The sequence below is a fragment of the Phalaenopsis equestris genome, unplaced genomic scaffold, assembly GCF_001263595.1.
Source record: "Phalaenopsis equestris unplaced genomic scaffold, ASM126359v1 Scaffold000277, whole genome shotgun sequence".
Classification (NCBI taxonomy): domain Eukaryota; kingdom Viridiplantae; phylum Streptophyta; class Magnoliopsida; order Asparagales; family Orchidaceae; genus Phalaenopsis; species Phalaenopsis equestris.
The window spans coordinates 504,810-525,139 of record NW_018164719.1 but is presented as its reverse complement, the minus strand read 5'-3'; the positions used below and the strand labels follow the sequence as shown (position 1 = coordinate 525,139).

The 20,330-nt window shown below is 35.9% G+C and overlaps 1 protein-coding gene across 1 annotated transcript; it reads left to right on the top strand.

The window, feature by feature from the left end:
• The first annotated feature begins 17,401 nt into the window (after nt 1–17,401).
• On the top strand, nt 17,402–19,872 carry LOC110024893. Its single transcript, XM_020725084.1, has one exon. The coding sequence runs from the start codon at nt 17,986–17,988 to the stop codon at nt 19,534–19,536; it is 1,551 nt and encodes a 516-aa protein (XP_020580743.1). The 5' UTR covers nt 17,402–17,985; the 3' UTR covers nt 19,537–19,872.
• Nucleotides 19,873–20,330: the final 458 nt, after the last annotated feature.

Sequence of the window (20,330 nt, the reverse complement as noted above, 5' to 3'; positions counted from 1 at the left end):
CTCAACTGCTAGAGGTGCCCCTTCTACTATCTCAAGCATTTAGTAGAGATCATCCTTAAGGTTAATTGTAGAGCAATCATTATTTTGAGACACATTTACACTACTATCAATTTTGTTTTTTCTACTCTTTCAAGAACAATCATCTTTCTCACTTCTAGCTGGCTGAGAGCCGTAATCACCATCTATATGTGTTTGCCATTGTCGTGGGCTTGCCATACTTCAAAATAAAAACATTTTTATTTGATTTATTCCGATAGATATTCATCAATATAATGACTCGGTATTAATCACCTTGACACGGCCCATGGCAAATTATTCACTCTTATTCTTTTATGGGCTTATGCCTGCTCATTAACCTGTGGGTTTTTACATCCTTGAAGCGGGCTTTTATTTATTTATTTATTTTGGAAAAAAAAGAGTTCAAAAAGAAAATATGTAAATTGGAATTTGTCATCCTAAGATGGAAAATTACACTCTCAATCACTATATCACAAATAAATATGCACAAACTTATATAAATATATATATATATATATATATAGTGTCACAATCTTGTAAAAACTATTTTCTTAACAAAAAATAAATAAATAAATATAACATGTAACAATTAATTTTACAAAAATAGAAAGAAATATATGCCATTATTTCATCTAAACTGCGTTTTTTACCAACTGTATATCTGCCAAAAAAAATTTTATTTTTATTATTTTTATTTTTATTTTTTTTAAGTGGAAGCCTGTTAAAATCTTATTCGAAACAAAGGACTTCCTTTTCTAATCGTCTTCACCATGAGGGAGGATGAATAATACGTGAGATAAGGATAATAATTCATGGACAAAAATATTAAATTCCACAAATAAATATATATTTAAATCGATATTATTGGATTATTTATATGATAGTTGATAGCATATCTTCTTAAACAAATCATGATATATAAGAACAAGAATTTCAACATGAAAAATCCTAAAAGAGAATTCACAAGCTTGACATAATTGAAGCAGCTCCACCATGTAATGTTTAAGATTACAGAGCTATTTTAGGTTGAAATTCTTCAAAATTGCTCAATACCAACATTAAAGGCACCTTTGGGGCTTAAAATAATTTGATGGGACATAAATCACACACAAAAAACAAAAAAACTCTTGATACTTTAGCCTTCATGTCTTTGCTGTTGAAAAGATCAATCTGCATCTGTTCACTGTACAAACGCCTCTGTTTTACCTCAGTTGTGGAATCAGTCGCAGCTCCAAATGTTGAAGTCCAGCGGAAGATGAAGCTTAATTTGCCAGCTTAAAGAAGAAATGATACCGGAGAAAAACCAATACATCAGAAAGATGAATTCATTTCTGTTACATTTTCTCATTGTGCGAATACATATATATGTTAACAGGGATTGTAACCAACTGTCAGAAGTAGTTGGCAAATGGTTCGCGAGTTGCCAAGGAACGAACTATCTGTACTGTACTGGCGTAGCAGGCGCAGAAGATGATACGGAATTATCTTATTATTTGCGGCATCAAGAGAACGTTCTTTCTCTTACCCAAACTCACACTACTCTTGCACAATTGACACATAAATTACAAGTATCACTCACTGAGTGTTGGGTAATGTAGAGACTCAGTCCACCGCAATTTAATTAGTTTTCTAATTAAGTGTCTCACCTATCACTCACCTACCACATCTCACCTACTGCTCAATTACCTCCCACCTACCGCTATTCTGGTTTTTATAAATAGTCTCTTATGATTTGTCATAATCAAGTCAAGTCAAGCATGGTTAAGTCCTCTAAGAGAGAGAGAGAGAAAGAGAGAAGAAAATAGAGATTTTCTTATAAACATCGAGACGCCAAAATCCTTTGCAGCTCCGTGGACGTTGGCAAATTTGCCGAATGACGTAAATCTGTGTGCCGCTCAATGTTTTTCTGCGTGCAATTTTTCTCGTTATATTTTTCGCTTTATTGTCATCATTTTTTCAGAATACTAAATTCATTGCACAATCTTCGCAGCCACTGGTATACTCATTTAAGGGTTGTTTGGTTATCCATCCACACAGCTGCACAAAAAGATATATTTTGAATTATATTATTTTCAATTCACTTTAAATTAAACAAAAAAATATAAAGACTTTTTTTTATTTTCTAGTGAACTAAATAACTCTAAAATATTTCAAATACATTGTAATCAGAGATCTCTAAAAATCTTTGTGATGGCAATTTATTTTGAGCAAATCAAGCAGCCTTGTGTCAAACTTCTTTTAATAGTCCAAATCCATTTAACAACTCCTTCAGATCTACTCCACAAGGGAGCAAAAAACTATTCTGTCAAGTCATGGCATTATGTCGCCTCGATGTAACGTTGTAGTGCTCACAAGTCATGCTGTGACGCCATGCTCTCATACTAATGGCTTTAACTGCATCATGAACTAGCGCTACAACACTAGGAATTAGCACAACGATGCTATGCTCTCAAATTTTGTACTCCATATTGGTCTCTTTCAGCGTTGTAGCACTCAAATTTTTGCTATACAACGCAAAATCTTTTGTGCTGCAACGCTCAAACTCGCCATTGAGACAATAAGGTCTTGAATTTGGGGCTTCTAGTACTATATGTTTGGCACCGAGATGCTACATATACTTTTACCTATTAATCTCCAATTTGTTGCTGTATTAATTTCTACAACAAACATAGAGCAAAATACAATAAAAATACAAACATTGTAGCATTTATACCGAAATATATTTAATTTTTATGCATTTTGAACGCTTAACATCTATTTAAGTTAACATAAACAAAAGTTACTTCAAATGACCATAAAAATTAAGTGTATTATCTGACTTATATGTGTCAATGATGACTTTATTTATACATCATCACAGCAAAACTCAAGATCACTATTACCTTATTTTTTGTATCCGGACTCCGGACTTAAATTTACGTCCAGAGTCCAGTGAAAACTTGTCACGTTGCAAGTGAATCCCACATCTTTTAAAAATCATCCATAACCAGTGTATTGTAGTGGAGCTCACTTGTCACATGACAAGTTTTCACTGAACTCTAGATGTAACATTCTCTCCAACTTCTCATTATATAATGTCCTATTTTTCTATACTAAGAAAAAAAAACATTTTATTACAAAAAAAAATGAAATTAAAAAATATCACCTGAAAAGAATACGCAACATAAATAAACGAGTGGGTAAATTAATTAAATATAGGAACTTGCTTATCCTAATTATAAAATAATTAAAAATAGATAACATTAATGTCTCTGTTAAATAAATAAAAAAATTAAATGATAAAAAGTAGTAGATATAAATTAACATCAACATAAGTAAAACAATATTATAGTGAGACTGAGTATGTTTGAACCTATTGGTTCATCCATTCATATAATTATATTTTTGCAAAAATAATGGGTCATAATGCATTAATAATTTATAAATATATGTGAAGCTGAAATGCTTATCATTGTCATGATAAGCTGCCAGTTGTTGGAGACAATTACTTTAATCCAAATTTGGAGGTGGTAATTAAACATATTAAGAAAAAGTTTAGTTAGTGGTAACCATCAGACAACACATGAAGAACATATCCAAACTAATAATAAGTTAAAAAATAGCTAAAATCAATGGGGATCTTTTGACTAGCATGGAAACGTGTAGCATATGGAAACCAAATGCATTCCCAAAGTAAAATTGTAATGAGCACAATTTTTTTTTTTTTTTGTTGCTATAAATTCAGAAAATATATAAATAAATTTATGATTTAATAATGAGCACTCGAAGGAGTTATGATTTATTTTGGGATAATAATGCATATATCGTTCGAAACATTCTTACTTTCAAAACTAAAAAGTACAACCCTTTGATTTAGTGAGAACATAATAGCCCAGTTGAAGAGATTCACTATAAATTTAAAATTAAAAATAGAATCTCTTGTCCCGCAGGCGAAAAATGATTACAAAGTTTCTTAAATTATAATGTAGATGTGTGGAGGAACTTTTCATAAAAAATGGGCTGCAATCGATAGTGATCGGTGGTGGCCGACACGTGGCGGTAAACGTCGATCGGCGGTGGTCGGTGGTGGTAGGAGTGATGTTGAACTTCAGTTCTTTCTCAAAGCTTCAAACTCACGTCAGACCTCAATCACTCTTCTATTCTTTTTAAGAGAGAGACAAGACTCTATTTATAGAATAACGGGTGTAATTAATGCAGGAATATAAACCATTTTGATCGAATGGTTCATGGAGCTCCCTTTAATCATACAACATTTGATGGACATTTGAATGTTTTAACTATCTCGATATTGATAGATCTTGGGCTCGTTAGATTCGTTTTATTGAGACGCTCGATTTGATTATAGGATTGTTAGATTAGACATCCTTTTGACTTCCAAATATGTTCAGAAAGCTTCCAAAAGCGGTTTAATATCTTGATTAGGGCTTGATTTAGTTCAGATTAGACCCATTTTGGTACTATTATATCTGTCTAATCGAACTGATCAGTTTGATTATAAGTTTGCTGAAAGCAGAGCATTGTATGACTTTTAATTGAAGTATGAATATTTCTTGCTCAAAATATTGTCTCCAGATTTGTGTCATACTTTGAGATTTATGTCGGATGATGAAAATTTGTTCATATGTATCAATGTCTAATAAAAATATTTATTAATCCCTTATTAAAGATCTCACCTGATACTTGTGACTCGTGACTCATTCCTTTCACATTAGTATCAGGGATGTCCACTTTATAGGATATATCTTATATCCACATCACAATGTTGAGATATGTGCAGTCTGGTACACTGCTCAATTGGAAGTCTCGGTAAATATGGAAATCATTTAATTGCTTTTAATTAAATGCTTTATCGAGTTCTTCTTTATCTGGAAAGTATTATTTGCTTCTTCATTAATTCTCCCTCTCGCGTGCTCTCCGGCGAAATTGGTTTTCGCGACTTTTTGCTACAGATCCCGCCTTCTTCCCTGATTTCACGATTAAAGCCAAGAATATGGAGGGATATTCGCAATTAATGCTTCCCTTAAATGGGTTGAAGAGTGGAAGATTAAATCTAGACTGGAAGTCCATCGCTGGGTAGCTCTTCCCCTTGTGTGTTGTTTGAGTGAGGTTGCAAATGCAAGGCCTCTCCTTCTTTTTTGTTGTTTTTCTCTTGGTTAGCTCACGGGAAGGAAGAAAAGCAAGTGCAAGACATTGGTTTTCCCAGATATCTTCTTCTTCTTCTTTGGGTTGAATCTCGGGTATAGAGAAAAAGATGAGAGAGAGAAAAAAGGGGAAGAGAGAGAGAGAATTCTCTTGTAATAATCGAGGTGATCAACATGTGTAATCATCAAGTAATAAAATCCCCTGCAACTCCGTGGATGTAGGAAATTTGTCGAACCATGTAAATCTACTTGTTTTCATTGTTTGTTTCTGTTTAGTGAATTTTCTCGATCCGATTTTTCACTTTATTGTCGTCGTTTTGAGACTGAAAGAAGATGATGACCAAAAATGAAGTGATGACATCAGAGATCGAGAAGTTTAATGATATAAATTTTGATTACTAGATGATGCAAATAGATGACTACCTCTATTGGAAGAAACTTCATCTTCCGTTACTAGGAAAATGAACGAAAAAATGTCAGAGGCGAAATGGAATTGTTGGATCGACACGTTCTGAGGGTTTTATGATTAACCCTGTCAAAATTTATTGCACACAACATCATCAAGGAGAGGACTACTCCAGATCTCATGACAGCTCTATCAGTATGTATGAAAAGCCATCAACGAATAATAAGATGTACTTGATGAAAAAAATTATTCAACTTAAACATGACAAAATGTGTGTCTGTCGCACAGCATTTGAATGATTTCAATATCAATACAAATCAATTGTCGTCTATGAAAATTAATTTTGACAATGAGATACGTGCAATGATATTGTTGGCTTCATTGTCAAATAATTGGAAAGTCATGAGGATGACAGTTAGCAGTTATACAAGTAAATATAAACTAAACAATGATGTTATTCATGATTTGATTTTGGCTGAAGAGTTGCGCAGAAAATATTTTGGCTTGACCTCGGGTTCGAGTTCGTCGCTGAATGTTGATTCCAAAGGAGATCACAGTGCAAAAACTCAAATAGAGGAACATCAAAATCAAAGTCTGGTCATCAGGCAACCTGTTGGAATTATAACAAAACTGGACACATAAAAAGAAACTACAGGAATCCCAAGAAGAAGGAGAATGATAGCACTAATATTGTAACTGAAGAAGCACAAGATGCACTATTGCTGGTAGTTCATAATTTTGTTGATGATTGAATACTGGATTCAGAGGCTTACTTCCATACAACTTCCCACCGGTACTTAATGCAAAATTATGTTGCATGTGTTTTTGGGAAGGTATATCTAGCTGCTGGAAAAGCTTTGAACATGTTGGGGATGGGAGACATTGATATTGCACTCCCTAACAAGAGCAAATGGACTTTACAGAAGGTCAGACACATTCCTGAGTTGAATAAAAACCTTATTTATGTTGGGCAGCTCAATGAGGAAGGTCATTCAGTAGTGTTCTCATATTGCACCTAAAAGGTTACAAAAGAAGCATTAGTACTGGCCCGGGGTAAGAAAACTAACACACTATATATAACTATAGGTTTACTCAACACGGTTGCTACTGTAGTTGTATAGAGCACGACAGATCTGTGGCATTGCAAACTTGGTCACAAGAGTCAGAGCAATGAAGAAATATTGCAAGATGAGAATTTGAGCAAGTGGGAGCTGGCCTAGAAGAATGAGACAAATTTTCTGTCAGGGAATCAGACTTGGGAGCTGACAGAAATTCCACATGGTAGAAGGCATTGCATAACAAGTGGGTGTACCAGGTAAAAACTGAGCTTGATGACATTAAGAGATACATGAGTAGACTTGTTAAAAATGGCTTTCAAGAGAGGCATGATATTGCCCATGCAATGGGAGTTGTAAGTAGAAACATGAGTAACCCGGGAGAGTTACAAGACTATGTTGACGCTGATATATCAGCTAAGGGTGTTACTCTTGACAACCGAAAGTTGTGTACCGCTTCAGTTGGTCTTCTAGTTTGAAGACAGAAGCTTCGAGTAGTAGAGTTTGAGGATATCACTGGATGGTGCAGTCAGTTTCTCAGTCTCTAAATGGGAGAATTGTTGAGATATGTGGAGTCTGGTTTATTGCTCAATTGGAATTATCAGTATATATATATATAATATATATATATATATATCACTTAATTGCTTTTAATTAAATTTTTTATTGAGTTCTTCTTTATCTGAAAAATATTATTTGCTTCCTTATTAATTCTCCCGCTCGCCCGCTCTCCCAAGAAATTAGCTTTCGCAACTTCCTGCTACAGATCTGCCTTCTTCTCTGATTTCACAATTAAAGCCAGGACTATGGAGGGATATTCACAATTAATGCTTCCCTTAAAAGAGTCGAAGAGTGGAAGATTAAATCTAGGTTGGCAGTCTATCACTAGGCAGCGCTTCCCCTTGTGTGTTGTTTCGGTGATGTAGCACGCACGAGGCCTTTCCTCCTTATTTGGTGTGTTTCTCTTGGTTAGCTCACGGGAAGGAAGAAAAGCAAGTGCAAGGCATTGGTTTTCCCAGATATCTTCTTCTTTTGGGTTGAATCTCGGGTAGAGAGAAAGAGGGTAGAGAGAGAAAGAGGAAGAGAGAGAGAGAGTTCTCTTGTAATCATCAAGGTGATCAACAGGTGTAATCCTTGAGTAAAAAAATCCTCTGCAACTCCGTGGACGTAGACAATTTGCCGAACCACATAAATTTGTGTGTTTCTGCAGTTCGTTTCTGTTTTGCGATTTTTTCTCGATTTGATTTTTCACTTTATTGCCATTGTTATTCACAACACACAACCATCTATAAAGACATTAGAGAAAGACGCATATATAGTACAAGACGTACTATTTTAATTATTTCATTAATTTTCTCCTTTATGTGTAAAACTGGAGAAAAAAAAGAGGGTAAGAGAACTTCTTACATTTCCTCCTTAAATTCTCTTTTGTTTCTTTCATGTCGCTATTCATCTAGATTATCACTTTAACCCTGTAACTCAGGGAATCTACAATAAGCCCCTTCCTTTGACTTATCACTGATCAAAATTTAATATATTTCACAAGATTCTCTTGAAAGATTTTCATCCATCTCTCTATCACTCTCTCTATCATAAAAATTCATTACTAAATTACATTTACTCATGAATGATACAGAATCTTACGTCCTAAAAAGAATCCGTAAGTGCATGTAAATCTTTCATTAGTTTTTGTCTCCATCAAAATCTTTACACTTGGCCTGCTAATTAACATATCCTTTTTCCGCACGTGTTGAAAAGGCACTATAAGATTTGAAAAATATAATAAATAATTCAAACTTTATTTTAGTGCTTTTAATTATTCCACACACGTGCCTTCTCCTTACAAAATGACATCGTAATACTCGCCGCAGCAGTGCACCAAAACAATTTTTCTCTCCTCCTAATCAGAGCGCGCTAATTAAGCCTGACGGCTTAATTAGGTGTTTTAATTTCATGATTTTAAGCTAATTTTATGCTTAAATTTCTTAGCTATTAAGATGATTATGAAAATAAGTGTGTGCAGCTCGGACATTAACCAAATGCTAGCTGGGAAATAGAGCCTTATTTTCTTAATTAAAACTCCATCGTTAAAAAAATAAAATGGAGAAAAGTGAAAATGGTGGGAGCCAAGTCGCCATACATATCAGTGTCAGGCGATGTGGCACATGTTAGTTGGCTATTTGGACGTACTGACGTAATATTTTTTCCTTTTTGAGTGGTCATTCAGTCCCAAAATATATAAAAATATCAATTTAGCCTCATATTATTAATGGCTTAATGTAGACCATTTCAACCTAGGGAGAAAATGTGTTAAGTTGTCTCGTGAGCTGGCTCTATAAGTGGCTCGTGAGCTGAGCTCGATGAGCTAAAAGATCAAGCTCAAGCCAACCTCGACTTGTTAGCTCGTGAGCTGATTTAAAAAATTTTCAGTACAGAATATACTCACAATATATTAATGTTTAAAATTTTTCTCTCTAAATTATTAAAAATATTTAAAAAGTGATATCTAATATTTTATATTAAGTGCTTATTTATTTATTAATTGCTCATTTTATTTGTTATTTTATTTTAACGCTAGCTTAAATCAATATTAGTTTCTCTCTTTTACAGTAAGCTAGTCGGCTCAAACTCGAAGACTTTAGCTCACGCTAGTGCGAGCTCGAACTCTATTAACTAATCAAGCTGAAGCTGAGAGTGGCTCAAGCTAGGCCCAACTCGTTTACTCCCCTATTTCAACTCCTACTAAAAAAAATCTAATTCAATCTAAATAACAGAGGACTATTTTGACAAAAAACAAAAATTAATGGCAATTTTTTTTAAAAATTTTGGTTTTGTTTTGGGTTTTGCTTATGAAATTTATTCAGTGTCAGCTTATCTGTGAACTCATGCAAACACTTCAGAGCACTTAGCTTGTTTGCACCAATTAAATTACTTGATTTTTGGAAATAAATAAAACAAATAAATAAATAAATAAAACTATCATATGCATGTATTTGAGCAAAAATGCAGGGAAGACATATCAGCAAGTGAAGACAAAGCTTTTTGAATTTATTTATTTTGCTTTCCTTATATATATATATATATATATATATATATTGTGAGTTGGTTATTAGAAACATGTAATTTCTTACGTTGACAAATCTTGAAAGGGAAAATATATGTGTTCTCCTCCAAATGAAATGATTGTAAGGTTAAATATGCAATTGGTATGCAAGATAACATAATTATTAAGGCTTGATTGTACTAACCATTATGGCAAAAAAAAAACAAAAAATCCAAATCAGACTTAATTAATCAATCATCACCTCCCTCATGTTCTTCTCCTTCTCCTTCTCCTTCTTCTTCTCCCTGATCCTCCTCCATAGGCTGACGTATGTTCTCATAAGGCAAATATGGAGAATAAACACGAAAATAAATCAAATTTTCATCTCCTAACCATTGGTTTCTCTTGAACATCTCCAATAGGGCAGCTTGAAAACCGGCAATATTATCAGAGCCTGGTCGTCCTGCTAATCCATATGTGCCACTCGGTTCGACAAATCGTATATCTCCGCCTGAATAATGGAGGTATCATCCTCTAGCCTCTCCAATTGCTTAGCTATAGAAGTCATATAAGTAGAGAGGCAGGGTCTCAAAGAAGAAAATGAAGATCCCCAAATACAACATACTGGCTGTAAATCTCAATATTTGTTTTAGAAATGGGCTTCAAGGGGTGAAGCTGCTCCTCCTAACTCTCAAAGGTAATGTCGGAATTTTGACATAGTGTGAAAGCGATAGAAGAGTGGCCAAGACTGATAATAGATCCCCTTTTGTCATATTTAGAATTGAATGATGAATTATGGATCCTACATCTATGGATTTTAATGTTTGAATATAATAATTTAATGCAGCCCTGACCACAGTAACTTCAATCGATTTTGTTGAGGGGAAAACTTTAGCAGAAATAAAATAGTGTCAAGCTTTATACACCGCATTTAAAGCAGAGGAAGATAAATTAATTTTTCTATCATTTCTCACCTTCCACACACCCCTACAATCAGTTAAGAAATTTATGATTTCCCCTAAATCAAAATTAACATGAGTAAAATTAGAGTAGAAACTATCAGGGAAATCTTGCAAAGAATACAAAGTATTGATCCTAAAAGAGGAGAAATTTACCTGCTTCCCTTTAACATAGACAAAATTATTAGTAACATTAGGCAAATTTAAGTAGAATTCCCGCACAACCGACACCGCAACACTACTATTGTAGCAAAATTTCTCCCAATCCCTCCTACCTATCATAGTTTCTACCTCCTCTCCTGGATTCAGGTGTTGTTTTACATGCTTGACCCAATAAATAAGTATTTAAAAACTACATTTAAAGTGATCTAGGGAATGTTTACTTGAGCGATCATAGAACCTGCAATATAGTATGAAATGGTGATGTTGATATCAAGTTCTCAAATGAAACAATCTAGAAGCTTACTGAAGTTAAACATGCTCCATGTTTAAGAAGAAATCTCATCTCTATGAACCAGTTGACAAAGCTAAGACTTGTGACTACTTTCACAGGTGATTCGTGGAAGGTGATCAGGGGGTATTAGTGATTACTCAAGGTAACATTGAAGAAACCCTTTATCTGACCAATGAAATGATTATTTTTATTTATGTGTTTGGAACCGGGGTAGATGCAGGTCTATGCCACGGTAGGCTTGTCCATATGAGCAAGAAAGGTATGCAAGTCCGTATTTTCAAAAAATAAGCTTCAGGATCTAAAATTAGATGACATGGATTTCTGTGAAGATTGTATTTATGACAAGCAAAAGAAAGTTTCTTTTTGTGAGTGTGAGTCAGTGGTGAAATCAAAGAAACTTGAATTAGTGCATACTGACGAATGGTGTCCTACTCCAGTTTAGTTTATTGGAGGTTCTCGCTATTTTACCACGCTCATTGATAATAACAAGAGAAATGTATGTGCTTATTTCTTAAAAAATAAATCTGATGTATTTTAAGTCTTTAAGAAAGGGAAGACTATGATAGAAAATAATAAATACTTGAAGTTGAAGTGTCGCATATCAGATATGGGGGTGAGTACCGTGATCAGAAGTTCAGAAATTTTTGTGCTACAGATGGGGTCAAGCATGAGTTCACTGCCCTAAGCATACCACAATTGAATGATGTAGCTGAGAACATGAACAGAACAATTACGAAGTGTGCTAGGAGCATTGGGTTTTATGCTGGCTTACCAATGCAGATTTGGGCTAGAGCAGATGACACTATATTTTATTTTATAAACTGTAGTCCATCGGTACCTTTAATGGAATGCTCACCTGAAGAAGCCTATAATGACAACAAGATATGTCTATCTCATTTAAGAGTATTTGAGTGTTCTGCATATGTGCATGTTGATGTGGAGTCTAGACTGGGTCAGAACTAGCAGGTGATTGCATGTTTCTGTGCTACAGATGTGCATGTCTATCACAAAATCTGTCACGTGCACATTCATTGGATATGACTCTGATAAGTTTGGGTACAAGTTTTGGGATTATCACAATCATAAATTCTTCAGAAGCAGAGACGCCACTTTCAACAAAATAGAGATGTGCATAGACTGGGTCAGAACTCAGGACATTCTATCAGCTACTTCTGAAGAATCCAGATATGTCAAGATAGATGATATTGGTGATCATAAAGAGGAAGAAAGAACTAGTGCTCAATTAGAATGAGCATTGGAAGTTACTCAATCACCTGCTACATAAGCAGAAGATCTAACAGAGTGACATGACCCACACACATATATTCTTCTTCACTACACTACTTGTCACTAACTGATAATGGTGAATCAAAGTGCTTTGGGGGGGCCACTCAAGTTGAAGACTCAAGGGAGGGGGAGCTTACCGTGGAAGAAGATATGTAATCTTTGGAGTCAAATCAAACTTAAGATTTGACAACACTACCAATTGGCAAAAGAGCACTGCACATGGGTCTACAAGCTGAAAGAGGAGTTATATGATAGCAAGCGCTACAAGGCAAGACTTGTTGTGAAAGATTCCAGCACAATGAAGGAGTGGATTATACAGAGATCTTCTTCCTAGTGGTAAAGATGATTACTACCAGGGTTTTTTCGAGTTTGGTAGCAGTGGAAGATAAACATTTGGAACAGATAGACGTAAAAACAACTTTCTTACATGGAAATATGGAAGAAAAGCTATATATGGTGCAACAACAAGGTTACAAGGTTATGGGGAAAAGAAGGTTTGATTTGCAGATTAAAAAAGAGCCTTTATGGCTTGAAGCATGCCTCGAGACAGCGGTATAGAGGTTTGAATGTTTATGTCAGACATTGGGTACATGAAGTGCAAGACAGACCCCAATCTTCATCAAACACTTTGACAATTGCTATATTTTGCTTCTTTTGTATGTAGATGACATGCTGGTTTTAAGGGCAGATATAAAGAAAAACATGGATTTGAAGAAACAATTATTAAATGAGTTCGCAATAAAGGATTTAGGTCCAACCAGGAAGATCCTCAGGATGAGAATTCACAGGGATAGCAGTGCAAGAACATGTACATTGCATAAGATCCCCAGAAAACTTATGTGTGTTCTTTGTAAAAACTTCTAAATTTGATAGGGAAAATTTATGGTGGTGCGACACTGTGGTTTTTTAACGTAAATTCGTATGTTTTTCTGGTTGTTTTGATTGTGCATCTATTTTAATTTTTTGTTTCTACTTTTTATAGAATTGGCATGATCTCATTATTCCGTGATTTGATTTAGTTTCTGATTAATTTTAAGCCTCGGTAAAGTTGAGATTATTCATGATATATATTCCTATTTTAATTAAACATTGGATAAAGTGAACATTGGGTCAAATAAAGTGAACAAAATTTATATGGTATCAACTTTTTAGTTGAGTACTACATATGATTAATTAACATAAAAATAAATAGAATAAGCATAAATCTCAACATATTCTTCAATTTTTGAAAGCGACTCAAAAATTTTTTGCTCACTAGCGCCTACTTAAAACCATTTGGCAACAAATGCTGACTTTTTTTGAACAATTTAGCCAATAAAGAATAAAAAAAGATTATTCTGACTTTTTAAAATAATTCTAATTAAATGCTCCTCTTATAATAATCAACATGAATAGATTATTGAATTAGAGTATCATAAAGTGTAAACTCTCTTATTAAGAGAGAAAGAGAGGGGAGACAAGGTCAAATGAGTTTTTATTTATTTATTTATTTATTTTTATTTATTTTTTTTATTGAATGATTGGCCTTAATCCACTGCTTATCAAAGAATATTCCTGGAAAGCAATGTTTAGCACTTGAAGGAGGTGTTTGATAGCATTAGATTCAATTTAAATCCCCTAAACATAAAAAAACAGAAGCTAAATCCAACAATTTGTTAATTTGAAATTTCTCGTATTCCCTCCAATATTACAAGGTAAATCCAGATTTATTAAATCCACATGTGAGGTGGATTTGAGGGATGTCACTTGTCGTCTTTGTCGTCACTCGTAAGGTTAGATAAATCCACCTATGAGGCAGAGTTGATAAATCCTGCTTAACGTAAATTCAAGTATCAACCAAACATGTTGTGAAAAAAGACGATAATAAAGTGAAAAATGGAACGAGAAAAATTGCACGTAGAAAAACACCAAAGCGGCACACAAATTTACGTGGTTCAACAAATTTGTTTAAGTCCATGGAGCTGCAAAGGATTTTATTTCTTCGAGGAATTACATCGTCGAGCGTCTCGCGTTTACAAGAAAATCTCTATTTTCTTCTCTCACTTCCTCTCTCTCTCTCTCTCTTCCTCTCTTACTCTCTTAGAGGACTTGGTTTGACCATTGCTTGGCTTGTGGCTTTGCTTTGTTTTTCTTTTAAGCCAAAAGAGGCTATTTATAGAAACCATGAGAGAGGTAGGTGAGCGGTATGGTGAGATGAGGTATGCGAGCGGTAAGTGGGAAAGTATGTGAGCTGTATGTGAGATTCTTAATTAGGAAGCTAATTAACAACATTTAATTAAATTGCGGTGGATCGGGTCTCCACATTACCCAACAATTCTCCTACTTGGAAACTGGGACACTGACTGCATTACCTACTTGCTGCATCATCTACTAGTTGTACCTACCTTTTCCTCAAACATGATATCTTCCACCTCTGCAACTCGAAGCCCCTGTCTTCATGCCAGAAGACCAGTTGAAGTTGAGCATGACTTCAACTTCTCACGAGTAACACCCTTAGTTGCAATATCACCGTCAACATAGCATTGTACTACCAAACTCATTCCTAGGTTACTTCTGTATCTGCTTATAACTTCCACTGCATGAGCAATATCTTGCCCTTGCTGAAAGCCCTTTCAACAAGTCCAGCCTTGTACCTCTTACTGCTACCAAACACAGTCTTCACCTGGTATACCCACTTGTTGTGCAATGTCTTCTTCCTTAGTGAAAGTTTTGCTAGCTCTCAAGTATAATTCTCTGATAGGGAATTTGTCTCCTCCTTAGTCAGCTCTTACTTGCTCGAATTCTCATCTTGCAAGATTTCTTCATAACTCTGTGGTTCTCCACCATTTGTCTGTACAATGTCTGGTTTTCTTGTCTTTGGCGCTCTATCACTTTTCAGGAAATTGACATTCTTTTGCTTTCTCATAATGCATCTCTGACTCATGTGTCATCGCCTGAGTAAACATGTAGTCATATATAGTGTGTCAGTTTTCTTACCCCGAGCCACTACTCCAATACTAATGGTCATTTAGTAACCTTCCAGGTGCTATCGAGAACACTACCAAATGACCACCATTATTGAGTTGTCCAATAGAGATGAGATTTTTCTTCAACTCAGGACCATGTCTGACCATTTGCAAAGTTCATTTGCTCTTGTTAGGGAGTGCAATATCAACATCTCCCTCCCCTCCCACGTCCAGAGCTTTTCCATCAGCTAGACATACTTTCCCAAAGTTACTTGCAACATAATTTCACATTAACTCATGACGGGAAGAATATGGAAGGAAGCCCCTGAATTCAGTGTCTAATCATCAACAGAACTGTGAACTGTCAGAAATAGTGCATCATGTATTTCTTCAGTTACAATATTAGCGCCATCATTCACCTTCTTAGAATTCTTGCAGTTCCTTTTTATGTGGTTAGCCTTGCCACAATTCCAGCAGATTGTCTGCTGACCAGACTTTGATTTTGATCTTCCTCGCTTTGAGTTTCTGTATTATGATCTCCCCCTGAAATCAATAATCAGTGTCGAACTCGAACCCGAGGTCTCGCCAAAATCTTTCATGCGCACCTCCTCAGCCAAAATTAAATTATGAATATCATCATATTTCAGCTTATATTTACCTGTTGAACTACTAGCTGTCATCCTCATAGCTTCCCAGCTATTTGACAATGAAGCCAACAAAATCAGCGCATGTATCTCATCATCAAAATTAATTTCAACAAACCGTCATCTTCAAGTTAAATAATTTTTTCATCAAATGTACATTGTTATTCGCTGATGGCTTTTCATACATACCTGATAAAGTCGCCATGAGATCTGTAGTAGTTCGCTCCTTGATGACGTTGTGGACAACCGATCTTGACAGGGTTAATCGTATAACCCCCTCCTTGATGACGTTGTGGGCAACCGATCTCGATAGGGTTAATCGTATAACCCCCAGAATATGTCGATCCAACAGATTTCATTCCGCCTTGTCCATCTTTTATGGTTGTTTTTCCAGTAACGGAAGATGAAGTTTCTTTCCATAGAGGTAGTCCTCTATTTGCATCATTTAGTAAGCAAAATCTGTGTCATTGAACTTCTCGATCCCCGATGTCATCACTTCGTCTCCGCTTATCGTTCTTCCTTAGATCCAAACTAAAGCTCTGATACTAGTTTTTTGTGAAAAACGACGACAATAAAGTGAAAAATGGAACGAGAAAAATTGCACGCAAAAAAAAACACGAGAGCAACACATAAATTTACGTGGTTCGACAGATTTGCCTATATCCATGGAGCTACAGACGATTTTATTTCTTCGAAGAATTGCACCGTCGAGCGCTTCGACGTTTACAAGAAAATCTCTATTTTCTTTTCTCCCTTTCTCTCTCTCTCTCTTCCTCTCTTACTCTCTTAGAGAACTTAGTTTGGCCCTTTCTTGAATATTGGCTTTGTTAGGCTTTTCTTTTAAGCCAAAGAGGCTATTATAGAAACCATGAGAGCGATAGGTGAGAGGTAGGTAGAATGTGGTAGGTGAATGATAGGTGATTCTTAATTAAAAAACTAATTAACAACAATTAATTAAATTACGGTGGACCGGGTCTTCACATTACCCAACAAAACACCGCCGAAAAATAGTAACAAAGAAAAGAGTTTGACGGTTGAATTCCCTGTCGTTACCTAACAAATGATAACTCTTAGGCAGTGTTCAGTTGCAACCTAGATTTATATTAAAAGTGATTGCCTCCAACTTTGATTTATGTTAAATAGATTTTATCAAATCTAATAAATTTGAATTTATATTCGATGAGTGATAAAAGAATAAATTTACCTCATAATTAGATTTAATAAATTTGAAATTATATCTGAAAAGAAATGATAAGTAAAGAAAAATAAAAATAAGATAAAATTCAATTTAATGGAGCCCTGAAAGAAATGATTTGTGAAAAAAAAAAAAACTTTAGAAAATTAAATTTGACTGAACGTTAAATTTAATATTCATTTTTAATGTTAAATCGAAATTTAAATAAGATGCAATCAAACACGTCTTAGAGTTTTCTGCTCCAGTCTCGCTCGCTCGCTCGCTCGCTCTTTCGGATGCCGGCATTGGTAGAGGGGGGAACGCAGCAGATGGTTGAGCCTCTGCTTAGTTCCGATCGAAAGGGTTTTAATTAATCTGAGGTCTCTTAACCACTGTCAACGATTACGACTAGGGTTAGGGTTTCTAAATCTCTCCGTCCCTTTGTGTCTCCATCGTTGGCTGGCTTGTGATCTGTAGATTGGGAAATCGTTTGTCCTCTCTGATACCGGCATTCCCGAGGGCCAGACACCTATCCCGTTTCTTACTCCCCCTTTCCTCGCTCTATATCTTTGTGTTTGATCGTTTCCACACAGAGGAGATTTGTATTCTTGTTAATCTGTTTGTTGTTTCTGTTGTTCTCTTGTGAAAAGTCGGTTGGATTTCTTTGACCTGTTTATTGCTCACTGTTTGTTGATGATGGTATTTATGGGATGGATTCCTGTGGGTTCTTATGGGAATGCTCTTCATATTGTGTGTTGGAAATTTGATAAATCCACAAGGGAGATAGTTAGTTCGTGTTGCAGAGCAGTTCAGCGTCGGGAGGTGGGAGGAAAATTAGAGATTTGATAGAGAGAGTGAGATGGGTGATACCCTTCTGCCTTCACTTTCCTTGAAGAACAACCATCTGTCCACTGTATTATCAATTGAGCCCACAGGCGCCGGAGCAAACGCCATGGGTTCTTCCAATGATAGCAGTAATGATAGCACTGAGCGCGAGCTCTTGATCCAACCACTTAAACAGCTAGTTCACGCCCGCCATGCGCCTGACATCAACCTTCCCCTCCCTGCTGATAGGTCCCCTCCACTTTTCTGGAGCTCGGATGCCTTAGAAACCCTAGACGTTAGCCTCGGACACCAGATTTACGAGGCCGAGGCTACCGTCCTTCATCTCCCAAAACTCTGCAACCGCAAGTGCCTGAGGAGGGGGGACAGCATTTGGGGAGCATGGTTCTTTTTCAACTTCTACTTCAAACCCATTCTTTCTAACAAGTTGAAGGCGAAGATCATCAACGATGGCAATGGGTTGTTTGATTTTGACAAATCTGATCTGAAACTTGATGTTTTCTTGGTCCAGCACGATATGGAGAATATGTACATGTGGGTTTTCAAGGAGAGGGCAGAGAATGCGCTGGGGAAGATGCAGCTACGAAGCTACATGAATGGTCACTGTCGTCCTGGTGAACCTCGATTCCCCTTCAGTGTTGACAGGGGTTTCGTCCGATCCCACCGGATGCAACGCAAGCATTACCGGGGTTTGTCGAATCCACAGTGCATCCATGGGATTGAGGTTGTGAGGCTGCCCAATTTGACTAGCGTTTCAGAGGCGGATCAGAAGAAATGGTTTGAGCTTACCGGAAGGGATGTTAATTTCACAATACCAGTTGAGGCTAGTGATTTCGGTTCCTGGAGAAATCTTCCCAGCATGGATTTGGAGCTTGAGAGATCCCTTCCGCTGAAAAGCACTATAAATCTCCCTCCTAGAATACCACTTAGTGGCTCCGACTTGAACCTATTAACCGATCCATTGAATCATGATTTGATGGATCTTTCTCCACATTCGAACAAGCGCAAGAAGGATTTATTCCATCAGGCTATGGATGATGATTGCTGCTTTCCTTCTAATCCTTATTCAGAGAGGTCTCAAGATACGGACATCCACCCTGGGGAGCCCTCTTGGATCAATGAATTTAGTGGTTTGATGAAGCATGTATACGGTCCAGTTACTGCTGCAAAAACAATATATGAGGATGAGGAGGGTTATCTTATAATGCTGAGTTTGTCCTTCTCTGATCAACACAGAGTTAAGGTTTGTTGGAGGAACAGTCTCAACCATGGAATTGTTAAGATATCTTGTGTCAGTACTGGACGGATGCCTTATTTAAAGAGACACGATAGAACCTTTAAGCTCGCGGATTCTTGTGCTGAACATTGTCCTCCTGGGGAGTTTGTAAGAGAAATTCCCCTACCAACTCGTATTCCAGAGGATGCTAATATTGAAGCTTACTATGATGAAACTGGAACAATTCTTGAGATTATGGTTCCTAAGCTTCGTGTTGGTCCGGAAGAACATGAAGTTCATGTGTCCATGCGCCCTCCTCATTTGGGAACCAATGATCTTATGTTGACTTGATAATATTTTGATTTATGCCAGTAATTCTGGTTTCAGTGGTCAAATTTCTCTCATTTATTAACCATTTATCATCAAAAGAAGCTCTTGAAGTGAGCGGTATATGTTGTGCTGAATATTTGGTTTTATTTTTACATGGATTTGGAGCAGAAGGCCATCCCATATTGTTCTGAAGAAGAAATGTATGTATTTTATTTTCAATTCATCCTTTTTATAAGTGGATATGCGCAGTAAGATGAGTTGTCTTTTATTAGCAACCTTCTCTTTGCTTAGTTGTCTTGTACCTATAGTTTCTTGTCTTGTAATATTAGCTTTCTCCCACTTATATTTATTGGATAAGTTGGTGTTATATTTCTCAAGTCTTCTTATTATCAAATGAACTGTGAATGGTTGACAAATTCAAATTTTGAACTGTAATTTGTTGAAAAATTCAGCTTTTTATGAGTTCTGTGGATAAGCAGTAACTTTATGTTGTTTTCAGCATTTTTTTCTTTTAAATAATGTATATGTTTACAGCTTATTATATTATATGATAAGTTTTGTAGATGTATTTTTCTTTTTTATCTCTCTATGGGACATCTATGAGTTGTTATTGGCAAGTTGATGTGATGTTTTTGCCGTCCCCTTTGTAAAGTAGACTCTTTCAACAAGCATAGCTGAGCATGTTTATCAGTCTAGCTCAGATTACTTAAATAACGAAATTATGCTTATTTTATCCTAAAAACTCTGACTTTTTTGTCGGATTAGAGATGATAAGTTAATGCTCCTCCCTTCTTGTTTTGATGGCCGCTGTTTTG

Coding starts and splice junctions, on each gene's coding strand:
- LOC110024893 (XM_020725084.1), top strand. CDS start 17,986: ATGGGTGATACCCTTCTGCCTTCACTTTCCTTGAAGAACAACCATCTG.